At 38.1% G+C, this 27,909-nt stretch overlaps 2 protein-coding genes and 1 long non-coding RNA gene across 4 annotated transcripts in view; 2 read left to right on the top strand and 1 right to left on the bottom strand.

Moving 5' to 3' along the window:
• Window positions 1-6,394, top strand: part of PTPRR (protein tyrosine phosphatase receptor type R) — a 281,445-nt gene extending 275,051 nt beyond the window's left edge. For both annotated transcript variants that reach the window (XM_017946001.3, XM_003919625.5), the window contains one exon: window positions 5,178-6,394. In XM_017946001.3, coding sequence (XP_017801490.2) covers window positions 5,178-5,271 — 94 coding nt within the window. In that variant the 3' untranslated portion in view covers window positions 5,272-6,394. The remainder of the gene's footprint in view (window positions 1-5,177) is intronic.
• On the bottom strand, window positions 4,230-7,439 carry LOC116268889. The gene is made up of 3 exons (XR_004176117.1): window positions 7,114-7,439; window positions 6,707-6,856; window positions 4,230-4,261 (listed from the first exon to the last, which is right to left on the bottom strand). It is a non-coding gene; the product is annotated as an uncharacterized LOC116268889 (long non-coding RNA).
• Window positions 6,837-27,909, top strand: part of PTPRB (protein tyrosine phosphatase receptor type B) — a 124,759-nt gene continuing 103,686 nt past the window's right edge. Inside the window, exons 1-3 of the mRNA XM_003906772.5 lie at window positions 6,837-7,136; window positions 8,403-8,798; window positions 22,029-22,285. Of these exons, the coding sequence (XP_003906821.2) occupies window positions 7,082-7,136; window positions 8,403-8,798; window positions 22,029-22,285 (708 nt within the window). The 5' untranslated portion in view covers window positions 6,837-7,081. The remainder of the gene's footprint in view (window positions 7,137-8,402; window positions 8,799-22,028; window positions 22,286-27,909) is intronic.

Here is a 27,909-nt window from a genome sequence, read left to right as displayed (position 1 = left end):
AGACAGAACTTGTCTTGACAACAGTGTATACTGTCTTTTTCCCTCTTAACACACTCTGGTCCCCCCGGTAATGAACTTGGCACCACTCTCTCAGCTAGCTGGGGTTCCCTTGACATTTTTATTAGACTTTACTCTTTTTTGGTAAACTAACTCCTGCTCAGCAGTAGGGATTGTCACTTAATGTATTCTACCTCCTGGGAAAACAAATGTGTACCGGAAAAGAAATATCTGAGGCACAATAAAATTTTAAAGAGTTTTTTTAGTAAGAAGCCAGTCATACATTGGGAAACACCAGACCAAAAGAGCTTTAGTGTTCCTATGACAAAATGCCAGAGGCAAGTATTTATTGGGAAAGTGCAGAAACAAAATAAAGAATTTATTTGGTTGGTTTGCAATTACATAAATGCCTTTTTTCAGGTACCGTATTGGAAAGTCTTTAGTGACATAATAATATGTGAGTTGGGTGCTTATGATTGGCTGGGGTTATGGTTTAGTTCTCACATAAGCATTTATCAGATATGAACCCGAGTTAAGTTTCACTTCTGCTTGCAATTTAAGGTGCATGCATATTGGTGAGCACCTGTAGTCCCAGGCACTTGGGAGGCTAAGGAGATCACTTGACCTCAACTTGATCAGTTGAGGCTGCAGTGAGCCATGATCCAGCCAGGATGACACAGTGAGACCCTCCCCTAAAAAGAAAAAGAAAAAGTAAGAAAAAGAGCACCCCTGTTTCTCACCTCCCAGAAGCACTTTGTATTGGGAACTTTGTATCTGTAATATAGATCCAGACCAGCAAATCCATGAAAACTGTGTGACCTAAGGGCTTCCTGGAGTCCAAGTCAGAACTCTCCTGAGGATGAATTACTATAGAGCTGTCTTGAGAGTTCCATAATTAACCTAGCTTTATTCATTTATTCCATAAATATATTTCGTATACAGACACTGTACTAGCTTCTTAGTTGTTTCTTTTTTTACTATGACCAGCCTATCTAAAAAACTGCATTTGCCATGCACGGTGGCTCATGCCTATAATCCCAGCACTTTGGGAGGCTGAGGTGGAAGGATTTCCTGAGCCTAGGAATTCAAGACCAGCTTGGGCAACATGGCAAAACTCTATCTCTGGGAAAAAAAAAAAAAAAAGGAAAAAATTAACTCAGCTTGGTGGCATGCGTCTATTATCCTAGCTACTTGGGAGGCTGAGATGGGAGAATCACCTGAGCCTTGGAGGCTAAGGCTTCAGTGAGCTGTGACTGCATGACTACACTCCAGCCTGGGCAACAAAGCAAGACTCTGAATCAAAAATAAGAAGAAAGAAGACTCTGTTGACCTTTGTAAGAATGGATTACTTGTTATAGAGCAAATGCTATCCTCCCGCCTCAGCCTCCTGTGTAGTTGGGACCACAGGCATACACCACTATGTCCAGCTAATTTTTCTTTTAATTTGTAGACAGGGTCTAACTATGTTGCCCAGGCTGGTCTCGAGCTCCTGAGCTCAAGTGATCCTCCTACTTTGGGCTCTAGTGTTCCACCCAGCACTCCCAAAGTGCTGGGGTTACAGGCATGAGCCACTGCACCCAGCCAACAGAGTATTCTACATATCAATATATGCAGTAGGACATTTATTTAATATTTTCAAAGATGATTATGATGAGTTCCTGAATTTGAACCAGCCTCCAGTGAATGCATCCTGGAATACCTTTTGCTTTCTTTTAGCCTAGAGTTTATCTGTTTTCACATGACATGAAAATAGCATGACCTGGGTAATTCATTTGACAAGTATTTACCTAGGACTGGTAAGTGCTTTTTATTGTTACAAGTAGAAGAAGACTATGCCATTATGCTTGTAGGTCTTTAAAGGACCTACAACCTAGTTTGAAATAATTTTAGAATGGGATTAGATAGTATATAACATGATATCAGCGTACTCATATTAAAGACCCTACTTTGTCTCTTTTTCTATTTTTTTAATGCCTTAGATAAAAAGATGTGAGGGATCCTTGTTAAATATCTGGGAGACACAATGCTGGGAATGAGAAATGGAAGACTAACATTGACTGATAGATAGTGATGTAGTAAACAAGAGCATTGTGCTGAAACTAACAAATTGAAATTAACAAGAATAAATAGAAAGCCTTGCATTTAGTCTCAAAACTTCAGTAGCATAATTACAGGATGGAAGAAAGCTGAAATGTCCACATTCAAAAAAAGTCAGTTGGCTTTTTATTTAATCTACACCATCAGTTAATACCTTAAAATACTATGGAGCACCAGACACCGTGTAGGCACTGGGGGACCTCACCACCTGATGCACCCGCAAACACAAATCTATTGGTCTCTAATGTACAGCTGGAGGAGAAAATAAGCCTACTTCATAGATCTCATCAGGAGGAGACACAACACTCTAAGAAGGTCATATTTGATAAAATAGCCTGTAGAAGAGGGAGACTAGAGTGGTGAGTGACAGATAAACCAGGCTGTTCAGAAATACTGAGCGACCACAGGATGTTTAGTCTAAAGAAGAAAAGATTATAAGACTTTGATGGCTGTTTTCCAGCCTTTGGAGAGCTGTTGTGTGACCACAGTGGAGCCTTAAGACTTCTTTTGGGTTATTTCAGTTGGACCAATGAGGTGAAAGTTAGAAAGGGGCAGCTTCATGTTGATGTCTTAAAAGTTTTCCTGCCAACCTTGGGAAAGCCTGCCTCTAAAATTGCAAAATTTCTAAAAAAGCTATATTTTCAGTGACTAGAGTAGATGATCTCTAAGGATTCCTCTAATGCCAATTTTTTTTTCATTTTTATTTTCCAAATTAAGTGGGGGGTAAGAGAATTTTTCATAATACCTTCCTGAAGCCTTCAGACCTGCAAGAATATTGCCAGCCCACAATTAATGAGTATGTTTCTCCATCTTCGCCACCTTCACTGGCTAAAACAACCTTGATTTAGTGAACAGAATGTCATAGTAAATATACTCCAACCATTAAATTACACCACTGACCCACTTAGGGCAAAACAGTTATTAAAATCTAAACTGTGTCTCCATTCATTCACCAGTTGGATATGTAAATACCAGTGCTGACCAGAACATACAAGAAGGGGAAAATCTTGCCTCAAAGTGAGGTAAATGGTGAGAGGAAGTTGACAGACCAGAGCCTAAGAGGTGGAGCACATAGAAGCTTCCACATACTGTCTGGAGCTCAAGGGGGAGTAATGGTGCCCTGAGCTGTGCAAATGCCAGAGGAAGGGAGGCACCTCTCAGCTCCCTGGAGCTACCCTAATATTTACTGTGGTGGTGTCTCCCAAGCTTCACAGTTCAAGCCAGCATCTTCAGAACACCTGCTATGATTTTAGGTGAGCCCAGATGTCATCACACAGTTAAGAAGAGAAACCATTACCACATTCTCAGCTGGCCATTTCTGTTGTTCACTTCTGACCAAGGAATACTTTGCCCAGACGGTTGCCTTCAGTGCAACAAAATGTACAGTTCTAGGGGAGAAAGACCAATCAAATACTTCTGTCAATAAGTTGTTGTCACCAAAAACTGTGAATTTACCTCTTTATTTTTTGCCAAATACATCATTTTGACATCATGTTAATTTTCCTGGGGAATCACTTTAAAACAGGGAAGTTTTACTGACTTTAAAATTGACATAGGTTGACAAATAAACATAGATACAAGCCCAGTTTTTATTATTACCATTAACTAGAAGTCTTGTTACAGTGAGACAAGATATCTTGTTTTTAAGTTGAAGTGCCTAAATAATCAAAGTTATTTTGAATGATACTAACAGCCACTTGGAAAAATCTGGTTAAAACATGGAGTTAAACTAAAAGATAAGATTTGTTGCATGATTGCAGAGTTACAGAGACTTTACAAGACTTCAAATAGTTACCGACAGTGATGCTTTTATACAGTGAGCAGGAATAGTAAGTAACATATTAATGTCTTGTAACTTTGTCAAGCTAAAAAATCATAATTATAGGGCTAGACACCGTGGTTCACGCCTGTGATTGTATCACTTTGGGAGCCCGAGACAAGAGGATCACTTGAGTCCAGGAGACCAGCCTAGGCAACATAGTGAGACCTTGTCTCTACAAGAAAAAACAATCAAAAAATTGTCCAGGTGTGGTGGTGCCTGTAGTCCCATCTACTCCAGAGGCTGAGGTGGGAGACTTGCTTGATCCCAGGAAGTTGAGGCTGCACTGAGCTGTGATCATGCCACTGCACAACAGCCTAAGCGATTAAGGAGACCTCGTCTCAAAAACTGAAACAAAAAAAGGATCATAATTATGAAGGGGGAAAATGTGATATAGGTATTATGTATATAAAAACATAAGGAGAAGCGCCATTATTTCTCGTGAAGCCAAGTGCCTTCTATGAATCCATTGACAAGAAGGGTGCCGAGCAGCTAGTGATAATGGTGATAACCGAGAGTAAAATGCCAGAGCAGAGCCAATTCCCTTTTTCCAACTCATTTAAGGACTCGCCCACTATTGTGTTTAGACACCCAGTACACCCAAAGGCTAAGGTTGCTTCCATAAAACATATTCAAATAAACCATTCCAAGGTAGACTTATTTTTACTTGTAGAAAGAGCAACATTTTGCAGATGAGTTTGGTTTGGTTTGTCTCCGTCAATCAATTTTAAGCCAAATGTATAAACCATTTTAACACGAGATGAATCATGAGGCAGCTCAGAAGTAATATCAATACACCAGCTACACTGAATCTCTTTAACCTTCACAGCAACCTTACAAAGTACTTACTCTTACTATCCTGCTTTAACAGAGTAGGAAACTAAAGTGCAAGGGGTTTTGAGGAATTTGTCCAAGAACATACGGCTAAGAATTGACAGAGGAGGGATTTGAACTCACCTTGGCTGATGCCAAATCCAAGTACTTGATCATTAGACTTACCACCTCCCCAGTAATGTTACATAAGTAAAATTAATCACATGCCTACTGGATGCCAGGGACTGTGTTAAGCCCTTTATATACATTAGCATGTTCACTTTGATAGTTGAGACATTTGGACACAGGTTAGAGGAATAACAAAAGAACCACTAGGTCGACTGTTCTATGTGTCTTTGACATAACACCCTAGCTTGGATGTAATCTCCGTGTTACTTGAAATTGCAAGATTTTAGCAAAATGAAGTTATTTTGTGATTTCTTCCTTGCAGAGGTGGAATGGTGCAAACCAGTGAGCAGTATGAATTTGTGCACCATGCTCTGTGCCTGTATGAGAGCAGACTTTCAGCAGAGACTGTTCAGTGAGTCATTGAAGACTTGTCAGACCATCAATCTCTTGATGTGGGTGGTTAGTCAAATTACCCACCCAAGGCTTCTAGAAGGAGCTTCCTGCAATGGAGGGAAGGAGAGGCTTTGAAGATAACGTATGGCATGGATTGTGGAAGACTGGGCAACATATTTAAGATTGCCAGCTCCTTGTGTATATGAATGCATTTGTAAGCATCTCCCAAATTATTTCGAAGGTTTTTTGATGATGGAGGTAAGATAGGTTTCTCACACAGCCTAAGGCAGATTTTGTTTTGTCTGTACGAACTCTATCTGCCACACAGAATGTATGTATGTAATATTCAGTAATAAATGTCATCAGGTGATGACTGGATGAGCTGCTGAAGACATTCGTATTATGTGTTAGATGCTTTAATGTTTGCAAAATCTGTCTTGTGAATGGACTGTCAGCTGTTAAACTGTTCCTGTTTTGAAGTGCTATTACCTTTCTCAGTTACCAGAATCTTGCTGCTAAAGTTGCAAGTGGTTGATAATGGATTTTTAACAAATAAGTCTTTGTTTTTGAAAAACAAAAATCAAAAGCAGTAACTATTTTATATGGAAATGTGTCTTGATAATATTACCTATTAAATGTGTATTTATAGTACCTCCTATCAAACAATTACAGAGCACAATGATTGTCATCGGGTATATATGTATTTACTCTCTATTATTGGTCATAGAGGTGGCTTCTGCTCCAGAACTCTATCCACTGTATTTCTACATCGTGAGTCATTTTACTTTAAAAGGGAAAAACAAATTTGTAGCAACTATGAAGTATCAAAAATTTTAACTACGTGTCACTCTTTTGCTAAGAAGGGATTTTTGAATATGCTATCTGGAATCTACCTGGAATCTCTCTCTCAACAAAATGTATATGCCTTCAGGAATGATATAACCTGTCCCATTTTCGGAGGTTCCTTATAAGGACATTTCCATGTATGTCCTTACATTTCTGAAAGGTTTCAACCTTCAAGAGACAAAAAAAATTCAAATAACTACCCTCAGCAAACACTAGCTGTTCTGCTCAAATATGAATTTTTAATGCAGCAATGTTGACTTTGTTTCATACTGCCAATAAACTCTTAATACTAAACACTGAGTAAAGCATATTCTTTTTTTTTTTTTTTTCCTAGTTGGAAAGAGGCCATCATCTGTTTGGGGAAGACCAAAGTAGATAATGTGATGGGTTTAATTTTAGTGTCTGCATCTCCCCAGTGAAGATGACGATCTCAAAATGTAATATTGTCATCACTTGGGAGATAGTGATCTAGAAGTGCCATCATTATGTGGTTTTCCTCAATAGACTCGCAGCATATCATTATACAAACAGTACGTGTTTATGTCTTTATGTCACTTGTCATAGACCCTCATGAATTACATGGCTTGTGTTTATTCAGCAGAATCACATCACCTGAAGAGATGTAATGTTTCAGGAACATTCAATTATCTAAGATTACAATTCCTTTCTTTCTTCTTGAGGTTAAGAAGTAGTCACACGCCAAAGGAAAGGTAGGTAAGGTCTTAATGAGATTTACTCTGCTCTTGAAGGCTGGAATATTTTCTACATAAAAAAAAAAAGAGAGGTAATCATAATCCCTTCTTTCTAAGGAAACAGACAGAAGGACACTGGTGTAAAACTTCCCCAAACAATTCAATAGGAGGAAGTGCTCGTCACTGACTTTTCCCCCCACCATGAAGGCACATTTCCTTCCTAGTCTTTGCTTCTCTTATCTGGGAGAATTTTTTTTTTTCCCCAAGCGAAGCATGAACAGTTGCTAAGTGGAAAATGGAGGCTGAATTTTACATGGTGATTCTTACCTGCTTGATCTTCAGGAACTCAGGTGAGTGAGTCTGCCTCAGTTTCCTGAGGCATTTCTTCCAGATCTAGCCAAGGAGTCTCTGGTCTTTGAAGAGTGTCTAAAATGAGGTGGAAGGGGCCAGGTCTCCATGGCAGTTTAGCCAAAGACGATGAAAAGCGGGAATAAAAGGAGCCAGCTATGCCCACACTGTTGAGATTTCTCTCCAAAAGAAAATAAATGCTCTCCTCTCATCCTCCAATGCTTGAGGCAGCCCCTGAAATGATACATTTAGAGCAGAGCATAAAGAACCCCGAGGAAAAGTCTATGTTATGTAACAGTCTGTGGCTTTCCCCAAGCCTTTTTCCAACCCGGTTATAGTTTTATTTTCTTTTGTGTTAAAGAAAGAAAATGGAAGAAATATGATTAAAGTGGGTGACGAAATGTAGTGTGTTTTATTTGGAAGTTGTCATTTGGCAAGGCTGAACATTTTCATGAACGAGCTGGGCAATTTAAGTAAAACCTCATTGAAAATTGTTTCTGAGCCAGAATATCTTGCATTTTAATACTGATGTTTAGCAATTGGATGTTTAATTTTCTTACATTGGAAAATGATGATTTTTAAAAGATCTATTAGTATTTGAGAGAAAACTGTAGATATTGTCATAAAATAGAGAAATGTTCCTCTCCATGACTAAAGGAAATTTAGTTTGTGATAATCAATACTTTCATGGGCTGCAATTAGCTAGGAGGTTGTGCTTGGAGAAGTGGGAACATTTGTTTTATTTTTTGATAAATGTATGCAATTTTTAAAAATTGTTATTCAAACTATGAAATTTGTATACAAATACTGCAATGTGAATTTAAAGACTGGAAAAGGGGGTACCTTTTTAAGGTAGGGGAGGAAGGTTATATCGAATATGTCAAATGTTTAAAAAGGGAACTGAGCGTTTCGTAACTTCAGAATATCTAACTAATTGGGCTAAAATATACTGTATACTTTGGATGATTTTGTTTCTTTCCAAGCTTCCTTTCATTTTCCAATAAGAGGTGTGTTTTTGTCCCCTAAAGCATGTGAAAATTAAAAAAAAAAAAAAAGATGGGGCATTAAGTGTGACATGTTGACATTTTACATCGTCAGCTTTGGAATTTTAAATCACGTGTTAAATATGAGAATATTCACTTGATAGCAATAACAAAATATAAGTAAAACTAGTGATTTTATTCAGCTCATTTGTGGGTGGGTTCTTCCGTTTTCTAATGGGCCTCATAATTTGCTACCTAGTGCTTTATGAGCTTTTCATCTTCCAGAAGGGTTTCAGATTGTCCATGTCCAGAAACAACAGTGTCTTTTCAAAAATGAGAAAGTGGTCGTGGGCTCATGCAATAGGACCATCCAGAACCAGCAGTGGACATGGACTGAGGATGAAAAGCTCCTTCATGTTAAATCTGCACTATGCTTGGCCATCTCCAACTCCTCTCGTGGCCCCTCCCGCTCAGCCATCTTGGACCGGTGTTCCCAGGCACCCCGATGGACCTGCTATGATCAGGAAGGCTTCCTTGAGGTGGAAAATACATCTCTTTTTCTCCAGAAACAAGGCTCCAGAGTAGTGGTCAAGAAGGCCAGGAAATACCTCCATAGCTGGATGAAAATAGACGTCAACAAGAAGGGAAAACTGGTCAATGAAAGCCTCTGTTTAAAGAAAGGTGAGCTATTCCTTTCAGAACGAATCCTGAAAGTCTTTCTACTAAATATCTTGGGTTTTTTGTTTTGTTTTGTTTTGTTTTTCTACATTTAAGGGAAGTCCACATGCCCCAACATATTTCCTATGGAAGATTCATAAGCTAATGGAGGTAGATGGTGAAGTGCCCAATGATGGAAGACTTCATTACCCTCATTAAAATAAGCCCAACTTTTTCTATTGCTTGTTCTTCCTTCCCTTCTTGTCTTGCTGCTTTTATTAATTCCACAAATATTTCATGAGCCTCTCTTCTCTGCCAGATAATATGGTTAAGCACTGTTAGATGTAGGAATATGGATCTAGGCATATACACAGCATATATATGTAATGACTAAAGTCAGTAATCAGGAAATTATTAGATTTTATTGACAGACACTTCTATTTGCTGATTATGAGAAATTATTAGAACATCAGAATGGTGCTTGATAAGACTGGAAGATAGACGTGTTTTTGCAAATCTCTTGTATTGATGTTTAGGGGTAGATATCTGTTGGTGGTAACATGCTTTTGAAATGTTAAGAATCAATGGGAAGCCATAGATTTTTCTAATTTATTGACCATTAATGGATATAACCCAGATAATGGACACAGGTAAAAACATGCTATATACATGTGTGAGCTCCTGGTGCAGGACACAGTTCAGTCCTGAGCTAGGAATTTTTCTCGTGGAATATATAGGCAGTTTAATCTTCTCTTGAAGTTAATCATGTTATTGTGTATTTACTCCTCTGTAAGAGGTTTGCTTTAGGAAGTCATGAAAGATAAAACTGATGAATCACAATATATTAGGCAACAATGGACCTTACAAAATATGGGAAAAGTTATTAAGAAATGAAGCGCCTCACTAAGAAGACAAATTTGTCAGGGTTAAGTAATTTGTCCCAGATCTATGATTAGAGCCTAAGATTTTTAACTCTTTGTTCAGTGTACATTTCACTATACCAGAGATTCTCAAATGCTTGACCGCAGACTTGCCCCATGGCTTCCGTAAGAATCACGTGGGGTAGAAAAGGGAGGGCTTACTAAAAATACACATTCCTGTAGCTAATACATGCTGGGCTTAATTCCTAGATGATGGGTTGATAGGTGCAACAAAGCACCACGGCACACGTTTACCTATGTAACAAACCTGCACACCCTGCACATGTACCCCAGAACTAAAAATACAGATAAAAAAAATACACATTCCCAGGATTCTTTCCCACCATTTTTTCCTCTACAACCACCTCCAAGATTCTGTTTCAGGAAACCTGGATTTGTGCATAATACTTGATATTTATTAATCACCAGAAAATTTTGATCCATAATCAAATATGAGATCAGCATCCACTGTATTGTTAAGTCTTTTCATTAGGTATTGATTTTTGAGGCTTATATTAGTTTTTCCACCATGGTAACTTTGAACAATTTTTTCTCATTCATTCTGTAAGTTAAAACAAGCATTTAACTAGATACCAGTTGAACGTGTTACGCTTTTCTACAATAAGCTGTATGCTTTGTTACAATAAAGGTTGAGAGTTATAGTTTCTATTCTTATATCATTTCTGCTTATGAGAATAAGATAAAAAACCAATTAGAAAATTCAACTTTATCAGAAAATATTCAGCATATAGCACCAATTTGTACAATACCTTTCCTGTGGTTCATCTATCAAGGCCTCTCCTAAATAATATAGAAACATTATAACTATTCCATTTGTAATATCCAGTGTAATGGAACATTACAAATATTCCATTTGGAATATAACCATTCCATCTGTAATCTTCACAAGAAGTGAGATTCATCCCCAAAGCACAATCAAACCTTATCTAACATAAGATTACTTAGTTGGAACTTTTAAAAAAAGTAGATATGGGCCGGGCGCGGTGGCTCACGCCTGTAATCCCAGCACTTTGGGAGGCCGAGGCGGGCGGATCACAAGGTCAGGAGATCGAGACCACAGTGAAACCCCGTCTCTACTAAAAATACAAAAAATTAGCCGGGCGCGGTGGTGGGCGCCTGTAGTCCCAGCTACTCAGGAGGCTGAGGCAGGAGAATGGCGTGAACCCGGGAGGCGGAGCTTGCAGTGAGCCGAGATCGCGCCACTGCACTCCAGCCTGGGCGACAGCACGAGACTCCGTCTCAAAAAAAAAAAAAAAAAAAAAAAAAAAAAAAAGTAGATATGGACTCAGTGGTGAGTTATTCAAGATAAAAGATAATTCACAGAAAAACTACCTCCTATGACCCTCATACAAATGTCTAGTAATGGACTTCAAAAATAAGGTACCTAGAATAAGCCATTTGCAATTAATCACTGAACAATGCTATATTCAAAAAAATGCCTGATAATATGTGTTGGGGAAAGAAATGAATTTCTAGAAAAAGCAGAAGTTAAAATTTGCACAATTGTGGTACAAAAACACCTCTATATTTGTGTATACATAAGTATAACACATACTTTTGCTTTAACACAATTATAAGCTAACAGATACATTTTTCTGCTCCATCTTAAATGCCATTATGGGTTTTTTTTGTTTTTTGGTTTTTGTTTTTAGAAACAAAGTCTTGCTCTGTTGTCCAGGCAGGAGAGCCATGATGTGAACATAGCTCACTGTAACTTCCAACTCTTGGGCTCAAGTGATCCTCCCACCTCAGCCTCCCAAAGTACTGGGATTACAGGCGTGAATCACCATGCCCAGCCCTGATAAAAGATTAAGAATGATACTTGTAGACCTATATCATGAAAGCTCACTGACTTGCTAGAGTAGCTACTGTGAAAAATTAACCGAAATGCATTCATATGTTTGCAATGAATGATTCCAAATCATTGTTTAAGTTGATAACTAAGTATTATAATCTAAAGCAGCACAAATACATGTGTTGTTCATCCATGGGATGTGAATTTTTTTGTGTGTTCTTCAGTAAAAGAAAGCAGACCTATGAAGGTAAAAATCTAAACCACATGTTTCATATTTGTTTCATAAAAGACACATTAATGATTGTATTCAAGTTTCCAGGTAATATTTATTTAACACCTACTATGTGCCAGAGCTTGTGCTAGTACTAAGGTACCCTCCACTAAGTATTTTTAACCCAAGCTGCATATTAGACTCACATGGCAGCTTTTAACTAATACTGGAGTACAAAACCTCTAAGCTGACTAAATCAGGTATTGTATTTTTAAAGTACTTTCTAGGTGATTCTGATGTGCAGCCAAGGTTGAAAATCATTAAATATGTCTTATTCCTTAGAGTAATGGGGAAATCAGATAAGTAAATAAATAGATAATTGCAACAGAATATAGAGAGAAGAAAGTACTTTTCTTTCCAATATATGTCCTTGCCAGTATGTCACATTAAGCACTCATTCTTTTTTTAAAAAAATTATACTTTAAGTTCTAGCGTACATGTGCACGACGTGCAGGTTTGTTACATAGGTATACATGTGTCATGTTGGTTGGCTGCACCCATCAAGTCGTCATTTACACTAGGCATTTCTCTCAGTGCTATCCCTCCCCGAGTCCCCCTCCCTCAACAGGCCCCGGTGTGTGACGTTCCCTGCCCTGTGTCCAAGTGTTCTCGTTGTTCAATTCCCACCTATAAGTGGTACATGTGATGTTTGGTTTTCTGTTCTTGCGATAGTTTGCTGAGAATGATGGTTTCTAACTTCATCCATGTCCCTGCAAAGGACATGAACTCATCATTTTTTATGGCTGCATAGTATTCCATGGTGTATATGTGCCACATTTTCTTAATCCAGTCTATCATTGATGGACATTTGGATTGATTCCAAGTCTTTGCTATTGTCAATAGTGCCGCAATAAACACATGTGCATGTGTCTTTATAGTAGCATGATTTATAATCCTTTGGGTATATACCCAGTGATGGGATGGATGGTTCAAATGGTATTTCTAGTTCTAGATCCTTGAGGAATCGCCAGACTGTCTTCCACAATGGTTGAACTAATTTACACTACCATCAACAGTGTAAAAGCATTCCTATTTCTCCACATCCTCTCCGGCATCTGTTGTTTCCTGACTTTTTAATGATTGCCATTCTAACTGGCATGAGATGGTATCTAATTGTGGTTTTGATTGGCATTTCTCTGATGACCAGTGATGTTGAGCATTTTTTCATCTGTCTGTTGGCTGCATAAATGTCTTCTTTTGAGAAGTGTCTGTTCATATCCTTTGCCCACTTTTTGATGCAGTTGTTTGTTTTTTTCTTGTAAATTTGTTTAAGTTCTTTGTGGATTCTGGATATTACCCCTTTGTCAGATGGGTAGATTGAAAAAATTTTCTCCCATTCTGTAGGTTGCCTGTTCACTTTGATGGTAGTTTCTTCTGCTGTGCAGAAGCTCTTTAGTTTAATTAGATGCCATTTGTCTATTTTGGCCTTCGTTGCCATTGCTTTTGGTGTTTTAGTCATGAAGTCTTTGTCCATGCCTATGTCCTGAATGGTATTGCCTAGGTTTTGTTCTAGGGTTTTTATGGTTTTAGGTCTAACATTTAAGTCTTTAATCCATCTTGAATCAATTTTTGTATAAGGTGTAAGGAAGGGATCCAGTTTCAGCTTTCTACATATGGCTAGCCAGTTTTTCCCAGCACCTTTTATTAAATAGGGAATCCTTTCCCCATTTCTTGTTTTTGTCAGGTTTGTCAAATTTCAGATAGCTGTAGATGTGTGGTGTTATTTCTGAGGCCTCTGTTCTGTTCCATTGGTCTATATCTCTGTTTTGGTACCAGTACCATGCTGTTTTGGTTACTGTAGTCTTGTCATATAGTGTGAAGTCAGGTAGCGTGATGCCTCCAGCTTTGTTCTTTTGGCTTAGGATTGTCTTGGCAATGCGGGCTCTTTTTTGGTTCCATATGAACTTTAAAGTAATTTTTTCCAATTCTGTGAAGAAAGTCATTGGTAGCTTGATGGGTATGGCATTGAATCTATAAATTACCTTGGGCAGTATGGCCATTTTCACAATATCGATTCTTCCTATCCATGATCATGAAATGTTCTTCCATTTGTTTGTATCTTCTTCTATTTCATTGAGCAGTGGTTTGTAGTTCTCCTTGAAGAGGTCCTTCACATCCCTTGTAAGTTGGATTCCTAGGTATTTTATTCTCTTTGAAGCAATTGTGAATGGGAGTTCACTCATGATTTGGCTCTCTGTTTGTTATTGGTATATAGGAATGCTTGTGATTTTTGCACATTGATTTTGTATCCTGAGACTTCGCTGAAATTGCTTAATAGCTTAAGGAGATCCAAAATCTTAGCCCAAAGCTGAGACTATGGGGTTTTCTAAATATACAATCATGTAATCTGCAAACAGGGACAATTTGACTTCCTTTTTTCCTAATTGAATACCCTTTATTTCTTTCTCTTGCCTGATTGCCCTGACCAGAACTCCCAACACTATGTTGAACAGGAGTGGTGAGAGAGGGCATCCTTGTCTTATGCTGGTTTTCAAAGGGAATACTTCCATTCAGTATGATGTTGGCTGTGGGTCTGTCATAAATAGCTCTTATTATTTTGAGATATGTTCCATCAATACCTAGTTTATTGAGAGTTTTTAGCATGAAGGGCTGTTGAATTTTGTCAAAGGCCTTTTCTGCATCTATTGAGATAATCATGTGGTTTTTGTCATTGGTTCTGTTTATATGCTGGATTACGTTTATTGATTTGTATATGTTGAACCAGCCTTGCATCCCAGGGATGAAGAGGACTTGGTCATGGTGGATAAGCTTTTTGATATGCTGCTCGATTCGGTTTGCCAGTATTTTATTGAGGATTTTTGCCTCGATGTTCATCAGGGATGTTGGTCTAAAATTCTCTTTTTTTGTTGTGTTTCTGCCAGGCTTTGGTATCAGAATGATGCTGGCCTCATAAAATGAATTAGGGAGGATTCCCTCTTTTTCTATTGATTAAAATAGTTTCAGAAGGAATGGTACAAGCTCCTCCTTGTCCCTCTGGTAGAATTCAGCTGTGAATCCGTCTGGTCCTGGACTGTTTTTGGTTGGTAGGCAATTAATTATTGCCTCAATTTCAGAACCTGTTATTGGTCTATTCAGAGATTCCACTTTTTCCTGGTTTAGTCTTGGACACATTATGCATCCAGAAATGTATCCATTTCTTCTAGATTTTCTGTTTTATTTGCATAGAGGTGTTTATAGTATTCTCTGATGGTAGTTTGTATTTCTGTGGGGTTAGTGGTGATATCCCCTTTATCACTTTTTATTGTGTCTATTTTATTCTTCTCTCTTTTCTTCTTCATTAGTGTTGCTAGCAGTCTATCTATTTTGTTGATCTTTTCAGAAAAACAGCTCCTGGATTCATTGATTTTTTGAAGGGTTTTTTGTGTCTCTATCTCCTTCAGTTCTGCTCTAATCTTAGTTATTTCTTGCCTTCTGCTTTTGAATTTGTTTGCTGTTGTTTCTCTAGTTCTTTTAATTGTGATGTTAGGTTGTCAATTTTAGATCTTTCCTGCTTTCTCTTGTGGGCATTTAGTGCTATACATTTCCCTCTACACGCTGCTTTAAATGTGTCCCAGAGATTCTGTACATTGTGTCTTTGTTCTCATTGGTTTCAAAGAACATCTTTATTTCTACCTTCATTTTGTTATTTACCCAGTAGTCATTCAGGAGCAGGTTGTTTAGTTTCCATGTAGCTGTGCGGTTTTGAGTGAGTTTCTTAATCCCGAGTCTTAATTTGATTGCACTATGGTCTGAGAGACAGTTTGTTGTGATTTCTGTTCTTTACATTTGCTGAGGGCTAAGCATTCATTCTTAAAAAAAATGTTTCAAGTGTAATTTTTAAAGTTGCATATTTTTAAACAGTCTTTTGGGAGCACACAAGAGTTTATCATATTAATAGTTTAGCTATCACCATTATTAGTAACTACTTCTTCTTCCTAATTGTATTAATAAATGTTTCAACTTTGTGCAAAGTGTTTAATATCAGAACAGTAAATGGAAAAGGAATAATAAAGCTTTCAGGATTACTTTCAGGAATGCCGTGAATAGTTAGTGTATGGCATCATAAATTATTGCTTTTGTCTTCTGTGCAATCCAAGTATAATTTTTAAACTCACCAAGCAATCAAGTGTTACAGTTGACCAGGCACAGTGGGTCATGCCTGTAACCCCAGCACTCTGGGAGGCCGAGGTGGGAGGATTGCTTGATGCCAGGAGTTCAAGACCAACCTGGGCAACACAGCGAGACCCTATCTCTAAAAGAAAAAAAAGTTACAGTTGCATCTATTCCAGCAAGAAATAGTACTGGCCCGAAGCAGACAACAAAGGTTACAGTGGTCCAATTAATGAAGTTTTATGAATCTATTAGATGGGGAAAATTTCTCATGGTTGGCCTTCACATCTGTAAGGAAACAGGGAAATTTACTCAAAGGAAATTACTGGTTTGCTACTTGATCTAAGCAAATATTCCTTGCCAGGGGGAAATTAAAACATTATAAACCTGAAACTGGTTTCAAAAACATTCACGCAAATCCATTGGCAGATAGGCCATGTCTATGTCGTTTGAGGACTTTCAGTTGAAGGGTGCAGAACTCTATCCATGGTTCAGATAACTTTTTGAAGGAATGTCAAGTCTCCTTACATTTATAAAAAAACTAGCCAATTGTCTAAAATTGTTATTTTTCACTCAGACATTTCATACTGTGAAGAAAGTAACACTAAATACAGAATGTCAGCCAACCAATCAGCATTTATTCACCATTCAATTCAGATTTATTCATTCAAATCACATCTTTATCTGAGGGCAGGAATTTTCTTTTTTAATTTCAAGGGCAGCACTGGAAAGCAGACAAATATTTGTAGGCAAATTTTCAAGTGTCCCTGATATGGCTGAGCCGGTGAAATCCCTAAAAGAGATTTTGCTGATGAACTAAACCATATTGTTGGCAGGCTCGATATAACTGCTGGTTAAAGTAATTGCTTAGTTGTAGTGATTTGGGAGAGGGAATAAAATGTGTGAACATTGTAAAAGATAAGCAATCATATACACCCTTGGGAAAAAAGTTTTCATAGAAGTTGTTGGCTTTAATGGCTGGCAGAAGTACTTGTGGGGAAAAACAAAGCAAAACAGAAAGTGCCTTTTGTGTATAGAAACCCTACTTGGACTAAATTGGCTGTCACAGTCATTTTAGGGTTTTTCTTCTTGCATCATTGTAGCAACATGGGCCTTGTAGTGGACCACTTTTAAATATAATGTCTGAAAATAATGTTATCAGTGATTATTGATATATGATTTATGTGATCACTGAAGATAGCAGGTATAGCATCCAGCATTCCCCAACCATATTCAACCTGTGACAAATCACTGAACTTATCAGGGCACACACAGGGCTATATATGACTCTCATGGGCCCTGGGTTCTTTTGCCTTTGTGGGCCCTTTCCCCTACTGAAAAAAAGAAAAGTAAAATAATAGATTTTCATGTAGCCTAAAATTCTCATTTTTCCTGATCTATGAAAAAGTTAAAACATTTTCTTTGACTCTAAAGTTTCTGTTTTATTTTCAAACAAATTAAATCATTGTGTTGCCCTAAAATTATCCTGGGCCCTAATCACTGTGCCTGTTGTGTCTAATGGACAAGTCAGTCTTGCGCATGCCAAGTTATCCTCCCCTTTCCAGCTCCCCTTTCCCTGACTCTGTTTAGTCTCAGGTTTGACACCTCTCTCCTTATAGCCTGATAGCCCTGAACTTTGGAGCCACTCTTCCTCCTCCACCCGGTATGCCTTACTTCCACCCTACTATTTCAGTCTTTTCTCCTAAAGGAAACATGGGGTATCAGGTAAAAGAAGCACATCTTCATAATGCAACACGTGGTAGAATTGTTGAGTAATAGTTGGCTATTGAAACATATTTCTTTGCTTTAGTTAGCCTTTCAATTTTTTTCATCTAATTTTTCCCTGTGCTATGCTTTAGTGTTTTACTATGCTATGTCTTGGTATCAATTTCCATTTATTAATTTTACTTTCTTTCTAATCATGGGTCTTTTAAAAGTAATTTAGGTATGTATTTTTAGGTGTACTCTTTATTTCACTAATTATATTTTCTGAAATGTTAATTATTCTTTTAACCCTTTCAGATAATTATTTAGTCCATTATCGTTCCCATCTACTCCAGTCAAACCTTATTTAATGCACACACACGTGTGTGTGTGTGTGTGTGTATGTGCAGTCATCTCTTAGTAATATAGGGGGTGGGTTCCAGCACCTCCTGCAGGCATCAAAATCCAAGGATGCTCAAATTCCTTATATAAAATGATGTAGTGTTTACATATACACACGTTCTCCTATATACTTTAAGTTATCTCTAGATTACTAATAACACCTAACACAATGTAAATATAAATAGTTGTTGTATTGCTTAGCGAATAATGACAAGGAAAAAATGTCTGTACCTGTTCAGTACAGATGCAACCATCCATTTTTTTTCCTAATATTTTTTATCTGCAATTGATTGAATCCACCGAGGAGGAACCCGCAGATTCAAAGAGCCAACTAGATAGATAGATAGATAGATAGATAGATAGATAGATAGATAGGATAGATACCATCCTTTTCTAAAGTATCTCCTGTTTCATTTGTTATCTCTTTTCCAGATGATTTACTCACTTTTAAAAAAGCGAGTAATTTGGCATTTTTAAAATTTCAAATTTTTATATTTGGCATCTTCCTACAGAACAGAAAGTACCAGTATAGTTAAGTTCTTCTATTTCAAAAATGAGTTTCATTCAAGTTATTTTGTTTTTGACATGCTTAAAAGTTATTTGTATCATTTAAAGAAGGGAAACTTACACAATATATTATCTTTATTATCATTATAGAAATTGTATTTCTAGTATTATTTCTGAGTCATATATTAATTTATAAGATAAAATACACATTGCTCTTTTAAAAATAAATTTGAAAGATGGTCTTGATATTATGCAGCCATTACAAATCACTTTGTAAGCTAATAGTACCCTATAAAAAGAGCTATATGCAACTTGAATGCTAAAACTTTTTAGATTGGCCAAGAATGGTCGACCTTACCTTGAATTGTGTTCTGGGAGAAATTGTATAGTAGAAATTGTTATAGTAGGGAAACAATGTAGTAACAATGGTACAATAAAGCTTTCAAAAATAGCTTTCACATATTGTTCCATTGTATAAGAAGTTTTCCTTGTGTTTGTCAAAACATCTTGCTATTTCATCAACTGTGAAATGAATATACATTTTTAAAGAACACCCAGAGAATTCATGGATACCAAACTATCCAAAGATCTACTATTTTCAAGTGAAATTTCATAGCACCTATTTCAACAGAGTTCAGGAGATAAAATAAACTTAATTTGATGGTCTTATATATTTCTATAATGGATTTTCTTTCTTTCCATCCATTTTACAATCCTTCAGTAACCACATAAATGATTCAAATTTATTTTTGGTTCATATTACGTATATAACTAAAACCGTATGTACACGTATATTAGGAATCACCTGAGAAACTTGTTAGAAAAGCAGGTTTCAGGTCCCAAACTAAGTCTGCTAAATCGCACTTTCCGGGGGGAGGACCAAGGCTTCAATATTCTAACAAGCTCCAAACATGATTCTGATGCCTACCTAAGTTTGCAAACCACTGCTTTAAATTTGACAAAACTTGTAAGTTGAATGTTAAGACTAAATCTTCTTTCTTGCTTCTTAAATAGCACAAGTTAAAAACACAGACACAGAATGAAAGGGTTCTGGACCTGAATATTCTGTCGTTTCTTTCTTTGGGAAAAAAGTGGTGGTCTAAAATGGAAAATGAACTTGTTTGGTATGGGATGTTTTAAAAATATATTTAGAAGGTTAATTAAAGATAATGACAGAAGACTGAAACTTTTTCCACAAGATAGTCCAAAGCTACGTGCATTGGTAATAACCTATGTTATTTGCAGAGAAATTTCAAGAGTGTTTTGAAAATTTATCTATTTTTGGGAAACTCCAGTTTCATCCACTGAATTATGTAAGCTGACTAATTTTTTAAAAAGCTCTTAGGATAAAAACTTACCAACAGCTCCTTAGTGAAGAAGAGTAAGTGTGGGTTGACATACTAAAACATGTAATTACATGCTAGGTATTTAGAAACTTGTTTTTGTCCTAACCCCATGGTTAAATTTTTTTGAGGGTCTAAGAGCTAAAATCGTCATATGTAGCAGTCAACTCAGAGGATCAGGATCAACCAAAGCTGAAAACAATCAAAATGCTAATCTCCATACACAGAAATTTTTACATCCCTACAATAGACAAACGTCTACTTAAGGGAACATTCAAGCACCTAACTCAAGCAAGACTGCAGAATTAAGACTGTTTCTTGGAGTGTGTTGTAAAGGAATCTCACTAATAGTATAATTGAGTTTGTCATGTAGGAAACACCCCAAGGCTGAATAAATCTGATCTATGTCCAGAGTGGCTAACCTGAGCACCAAAGCAGTAATAGTGGCACAAGATTTAGAAAGGCAAAAACAAACAGAAACTAAGGGGAATGTCCAAAAATCTATCAAAGTTGAGATCTAGTAGATGTACAAGTAGGACTGCCAGATAATATACTCACACTCGGTTACATTTGAATATCAGATAAATAACAATCTTTAGTATATTACTAATACACAGTATGTTATCTTTGTATTATTGTATATTTGGGATACACTAAACATACCAAATTATACTAAAAATTGGTTGGCTATTTATCTAAAATTATAATTTAACTGGACACGATGTATTTTTATTTGCTAAATCTATCACCCTTATATACACAGTACTTTGCACACTCCTTTGCATCTCAAGGAAAGGATGCTTTATAGCCAAGATCATTTTATTAACTTTTAGAAGAACGGCTGATATTTATATCTTGATAAATTATAAAAATACCTTTTCCATCTTAATCCTCCTTTTGTGCCCTCATTTCCCTCTTTTTTACATATATTATTATATGAAATACACTAATCAGTTGAGATTGGAATGGAAAGGAATGAGACTCAAAAGAGGGGTAGGTAAGGCAGACCAGAACAGGGAAATAGGATGATAAATAGCTTCTTTAAGAGCCCTCACCTGGCACATAGTAGTTGTTTAATAAACAGTTGTTTGAATAAATAACCAGTAAATGAGTAGTGAAAAATAAAATCCTCGTTCTCCCAGTCTTTTAGCCAGAAACTCTTCAAAGGTATGTTTATCTGATTATACAAGGTTTTGTGGGGTTTTGTATCCCATAAAACTCTAGTGCACTATGGAGTTGATGGAAACATCTGAACACACCACATCAGACCATAATTTACAGAACTTCTCAGTGCTTCAAGTGTGCTCTAGGGTCTTGCTACACAGTGCAGCCCCAAAACCAGCAACATCAGCATCACCTGAGACCTTAATAGTGGCTCTGACCATCTCTAGTGCATCAGAATTTGCACATTAGCAAGATCCCCAAGAGATGGAGAGCACATTTTAAAATTAAGGCTAAGTGAACCTGATTCATGAACCAATTTCTTTTTAATATGGGCAATTCAGCCTTGCAAAACAAAGCTATAAATTAATCCCACCAGCTCATAAATTGTAAGTCAATTTTGTGTTCCTCCAGAAGATAGCTTAGAAAATACCACAGTCTCATCATTTGTGACTACACAGTTGCATTAGAAACAGTTTGCACTGTGGCTAATGAAGTGTCATTACTTTTCAAGGAATTGTCAGTCTTTGTGATGAAGTTAGGCAAGTCATTAACAGTGATTCTCAACCCGGTATTTTGTTTAACACACGCTTTGAGAAGCTGATAAAAGCTATTACAGTGCCCCACAGAAGAAAAGCATACATCCACATATACATAGAATTTTGCACAGTTTTTGGAGACTCATGGATTCCCCTGAAGCCAATTCAATGACCCCCTAAATTCTCATAGAATAGGTTTAATTCTCTCTTCTACACAGGCTGGGTTTTTCTCTGGTAGCGTAGTTTCTACAACTTTCCTTCCAGCTTATAAAATTGATGGATGGATAAACGATGGGTGAATTGGACAGGACAAATGAACATTGTCACGCACTCAAAGTATATTTGCTTTTTTCATTTAACTGAAGCTTATCCACATGCCCATTATTGAAAAGGCCCTCTTTTGCTAAGTAAAATTGATTTTTATGTGAAGAATTCATGAAACATGAGAATAATCTTTGCAACTATCTTTTCTTTACCTCAGCTGGCCTGGGAGCAGAAGTTTCGGTGAGGAGCACTAGAAACACGGCTCCTCCCCAGATTCCCACTACCTTTAATGCAGTTCCAGATAGTCTGGAACGCCTTATTAGAAATACCACAGAGGTCTTCATCAGAAATACTGCAGAAAACTACTGCCAAAACAGCAGCGAGAGGCAGCATCCCGATCTGCACATGACTGGAATTACAGACACATCATGGGTTTTGTCGACTACTCAGCCCTTCTCCAGCACCACTGAAGAGGTAAAAGGAAGGGGGGTGTGGAGTGTGGTCTGTGCATGTCTCAGGAGGCTCATTGCTTGAAAAGACTTGCTTTGCTAAAAATGCCACTGCTGCAGGAGGGGATTAGGCACTCTCACTCTGTGTCCTGGCTGCTAAATGTACAGGAAAGCATTTTGCATAATGAAAATCTTTGAAATTGACTCAAAATTTCTATATCTTTATGAGATGCAGATAATTAGGCTGCCATGGCATCACTGTAGCTTGGCCATATTTTCTGAACCAAAGTCAGCGTTCATGGCATTACACATGTCCTGAAACCAGAAAATAGAAATGAAAATCAGTGCCCTACAGGCAACCCTGCGTATGTGTCATAATTATTTATGCTCTAAAGGAAGGGAGAGAGTCCAAAGCAATGGCAGATTCAAGAATCACTATAATTGGCTCAGGAACACAGTAAAAGATGAACGGAAGTCACATACCGCTTCCACATCAACATCCTTGAACCACCTCCACAAGGTGACGTTAGTCAAATGACTGAGAAGCAGAGTGGCACCATCACAGGAGTCTGTTCAAATAGTGATTCTGCTTCAGGTGTTCATCTCTTTGGTTTTGCTTTCCTTGCAGCGTTTTAGTCCACCATTTAGGCAATATGTGTAATTATAGCACATCAAAAAACTGAGGTTCCACTGGCAGACTTCAGCTTTTTCCTAATAAACAACCCAAATCATTTATAGAAGTCAGATGACTTCACATCCATTTAGCATTCTGGTATCTTTTGCATTGTGCAGAATTTCACATTGCACATGGTTCCTGGCTGGTGAGCGCATGTTTCATTATTGATCACAAAATAAATATAGTCAGTACGTTGAATAACTCATGGGACTTTATTTTTATCTCTACTTTTCCTTTACTACAAATCTTTCCTGTGACCTAGTTCTTCCTTTGTTTCTGAATAGAAGTTAGAAAAACCCCATTACTTTTCTGGACACTCTTTATATCACTTTAAAAGTCAATACTTACTCTCAGTTCATTAACAAAAATACCAATTCCAGGAAATAACATGAACTCTAAATCTGACTTAAATGTTAGCTTCACCTCTCCCATCACCCCACCCAATTTGGGCTTAAAGTAGGGAAAGGGAAACGTCCAAATTCTCTCACTCTCCACCAAGCTTTTCACCCACCTCTCCTAGCCTGATAATTATGGTTTCGGATCTGTCTGGGCTTGGAAAATGGGAAAGGAAGACAGGAAATGGAAGCAAGAGAGCTATGACTTAAGGATACCATCATCAACTGGCACTGTGCTCTCCCTAAATCTCCAACTCTCAAACCCTTTCAACCACTGACATGAGTGAGAAATTCACCACTTAGTTTTTTTTAACTAAACATTTTAAAAAATTTTCTTTATATTTAGTTAAAGTTACAATTACAATTGTAATTTTCTTACATGTATAGTTTGCATAGTGGCAACGTCAGGGTTTTGGGGGTATCCATCACCCAAAAAACATACATTGTACCCACTAAATAATTTCTCATTATCCACCCTTTTCCAACCCCCTCATCCTGAGTTTTCATTTTCTACCAATCCACATTCTCTGTCCATATGTATATATTATTTAGCTCTCACTTACAAGTAAGAACATTCAGTGTTTATCTTTTCATGTCTGACTTAGTTCACTTAAGATAATGGCCTCCAGTTCCATCCATGTTGATGCAAAAGACATTATTTCATTCTTTTTCACGGCTGAGTAGTATCACCACTTACTTTTGAAAACAAACTTTCAGCCGGGCGCGGTGGCTCACGCCTGTAATCCCAGCACTTTGGGAGGCTGAGGCTGGCGGATCACGAGGTCAAGAGATCGAGACTATCCTGGCTAACACCGTGAAACCCCCGTCTCTACTAAAAATATAAAAAAATTATCTGGGCATGGTGGTGGGTGCCTGTAGTCCCAGCTACTCGGGAGGCTGAGGTAGGAGAATGGTGTGAACCTGGGAGGCGGAGCTTGCAGTGAGCCGAGATTGCACCACTGCACTCCAGCCTGGGCAACAGAGCGAGATTCCATCTCAAAAAAAAAGTGTTTCTTGGGGGAGCACCTCCTCATTGTGGCTGAATGTGCCTAGCAAAAACTTCCATTCTAACAGCAGTTTACAAGACATTTTATTTACATCATAGCTTAAATATATATAACAGTACAGAAAAAAAATTAAGTGTGTCAAATAAGAAAAATATTGAATAAAAACCATTATAAACATTTATCTGCCGAACACTAAAGGGTTGTCTTTTAGCAAAAAGAACGTTGTCCCATTTTTGCCTAGCTTTAACCATTGTGAAACACAGAGAGAAGTCCAAGGGGTAGCCAGGCTCTGCTGCAGTCAAGAGTCTGAGACAACCAGTTCCAGAGCTCTACAGACACAATACCCAATGGGCCAACCCAGCCCTGTGTTACAGAGCTCACATGATCCAGCACTAGACCTGGGCTTGCAGCTTTGGATCATGTAGCCTTTTTCTAGAGTGAGATTCACTGCAGTGTTTATATGAGCTCCCAGGTAGGGCATCAGGATAACTATGCATCCAACTATGTCATGTTCCAGTTTTTTTCTTGAAGCTTAAGCAAAGTTTTAACTGTGTCCTGGAAAGCTAATGTGTAAAAGCTATGCTCTTTCAAAAGACAGTTTCTACAATTGCAGCTCTCATGACTCTAAAGCCTTAGACTGGGCATTCCTGCTAGGTTGTTATTTGATTTAGCAAGAGCTTTAACTTTATAACAGTCCATTATAAACAGCTGTGGTTAGATGCTGTGAGAAGTTAAAATGAGTCACTTGGGATATAAACTGCCTGTCCCTTGAAAGTAATTTCAAAAGGTACTCTGTCTCAACAGAGGATGCCTAGAAAAGTGTAAGAAAGGAGTAAAATCATTTGACTTAATTGCTTGGAATTGTGTAAAAATAAAATATCTTTGTGTCCATTGTTTTCCTTATCAGACAACATCTGGTTTGTGATGACTGATGGGTTAGGGTTAGGGTCCACTTGCATGAGTAGCAGTCAGTGCTGGGTATAGGCTGGGGAGTCTCAGTTCTCCTCCCCCAGTAGGCTACACCAGCTTATCCCCTAGTAGGCTATACCTCTTATCCCCCAGTAGGCTACACCAGCTCCTTTTCATGATGGTTTAGGGCAGCCTCACTAGAAGGCAAAGGTGGAAGCTACAAGCCTTTTGAGGCCCAGGCTCTGGAACCATGCAACATCACTTCTGCCATATTTTTTTGATCAAAGCAACTCTCAAATCAGGCTAGATTCAGGGAGTGTAGAAATAAATTCCATTTCTTGATGGGAAGAGCTGCAAAGTCACATTGCAAAGGAGTGTGCACATTGAGTGGGAGGAATCTGTGACCAATAAACAATCTACCATAGTATCATCATTATCATTATCATCATCATCATCCTCATCACCACCACCACCACTACTATCTCTGTTTTGTAGATAGCCAGCTGAAACTTAAAGAGGAACTTGCCCAAGATTAAATGACTAGGGAATAACAGACCAAGAAGAGTACACACTCACACACACACGCACGCACACACACACACACACGCACACTCCCCTGAATATCTAGTCACCTATTCTCTTATATAGCGTGCCTGATAATAAAGGTAAATGCCGAGGAGGACACGATTTGAATTCCAGCAATCACTCCTCACTAATGCTACTGCAAGATTGTCCTATGTTGACTTTCGGGGATCAGAGTGTTCCCTGCCCTTCTCCTTTTCTCTCTCTTTTCTCACATCCTTACCTGCTAGTGTGAGGGGTCTGACTTTGGAAGTTTGTATACTTGGGCCAGTACTTGACCTCAAAACTCTGTGGTGCTCTCTCTCTTCTACCTCCCAACCCTGAGCAGTAAATGAATTAACACATATCATAGGCCTAGAGTAGTGCCTGAACGATAGTAAAATAGTGTTTAATTAATGTTAGCTGCCATTGTTGTTATTGTCACCTTTATAAATAGTATTATGTGGATTGCATGTCTTCACAAGACCAAAATCAGCAGAACAGGAAACTTGTCTATGGTATGAGTCAGGAAATACCTTGATCAATTGTTCTCTAAGTATGGACCCTAGTCCCAGAACTTCTTAGAAATGCAACCACTTGGGCCCTTCCCTAGAACTAATGAATCAGAAGCTGGGGCTCTGTGTCAGAGAAACCTGGCTTAAATCCCAGTGATGACATCTACTAGTTACTCAAGTCCCACTCATTTCTTCTTTAACATAAGGATTGTTATGGGTACTCACTCTCCCTCACAAGACAAGATTAAATTCTGATTAAGTAAAGTGTTTTCGAACACTAGCTAGGCCTGACACGGTGGTTTATGCCTGTAATTCCAGCACTTTGGGAGGCTGAGGCAAGCAGATCACTCGAGGCCAGGAGTTCGAGACCAGCCTGGGCAACAGGGCAAAACCCTGTCTCTAGAAGAAAAAAAAAAACCAAAAAACAAAAAACAACTACCCACACATGGTGGTGCATGCCTGTGATCCCAGCTACTGGGAAGGATAAGACGGAAGGATCACTTGAGCCCAGGAGGCCAGGGCTGCAGTGAACTGTGATCATGCCACTCCACTGTTTCAAAACAAACAAACAAACAAACAAAAAACAAAGAAGAACACTGGCTACATATGATAAATATTCAATAGTTTTAGCTATTAATACTAGCTTCTCCTTGTTTCTGTTTCATCATTTCTACCTTGCCTTCTTCACAGGGTGGTAAAAAGCAGATGAGTCCACATATTATGTGAAAATACTTTGACAGGGATAAAATGCTGAACCTACATTAGAAATGTTACTGGCTGGTTCTGATACTGCTAAATATCTCTAAATCTTTCCCTGCCCGCCCACCCTTGCTCCGGCCTGGGAGAAGGATTGCATTTCCTCAGTTCATGAATAGCCATTGTGGTACTGGTCTGGGCTTTCACAGTTTTGTGTTTCCTTCTATTTGGCCTTCAAAGGGATCACAGCCCAGTGTGAGTCTCCAAATAAATGAGGAGGCAAATGCAGAAAACACCCGACTTCCCTCCACCCCCTGCAAGTCTGGGGTAACCTCCTATATTGGGTCACTTAAAGTATGCAGGGGAGACACCCCACTGCTACCACTGTTCTGTGGCCAGAACTAAAGATGGGAAAAAATTCCCCTTCACCGAGGCAAATGCCTGGAGGCAGGAGGGCAAAGAAGTAGGAGGGGGTGGGGAAGCAAACCATCCTCTGATCACTCATCATGACTCCTGGATTGACTAGTGTGAAGGGATACAATAGAAACAGACTCTGAGACTGCTGATGCTACAAAAAAGGCCACTTGGGGAGTAACATATTGTGGGGAGGATATGTTTCTAAAGACCTTAAATTATAATTAGCATCATTCAAGCCTAATTCTAACATGGACTACAGTTTTCTTAATTTGCCAGTTAAAGTGGATTACCATGTGCCAATAGCATAAAGATGGTCTACAATTCACCGGACCCCACCAGCCTGAAAATCTCAAGGATTTTTATTCTCTTTCATTTTCTTTTAGTGATGGGTGATTTGCATTGGTTTCCATTTTGTGCACAAAAAGACCACGTTGCTATTTTGTGAACATATACAGTTAACCCTTGAACAACAT

Source organism: Papio anubis, chromosome 9, assembly GCF_008728515.1.
Source record: "Papio anubis isolate 15944 chromosome 9, Panubis1.0, whole genome shotgun sequence".
NCBI classification, from domain to species: domain Eukaryota; kingdom Metazoa; phylum Chordata; class Mammalia; order Primates; family Cercopithecidae; genus Papio; species Papio anubis.
Note: the sequence above shows the minus strand (reverse complement) of the source record. Positions and strands in the feature narration are given on the sequence as shown.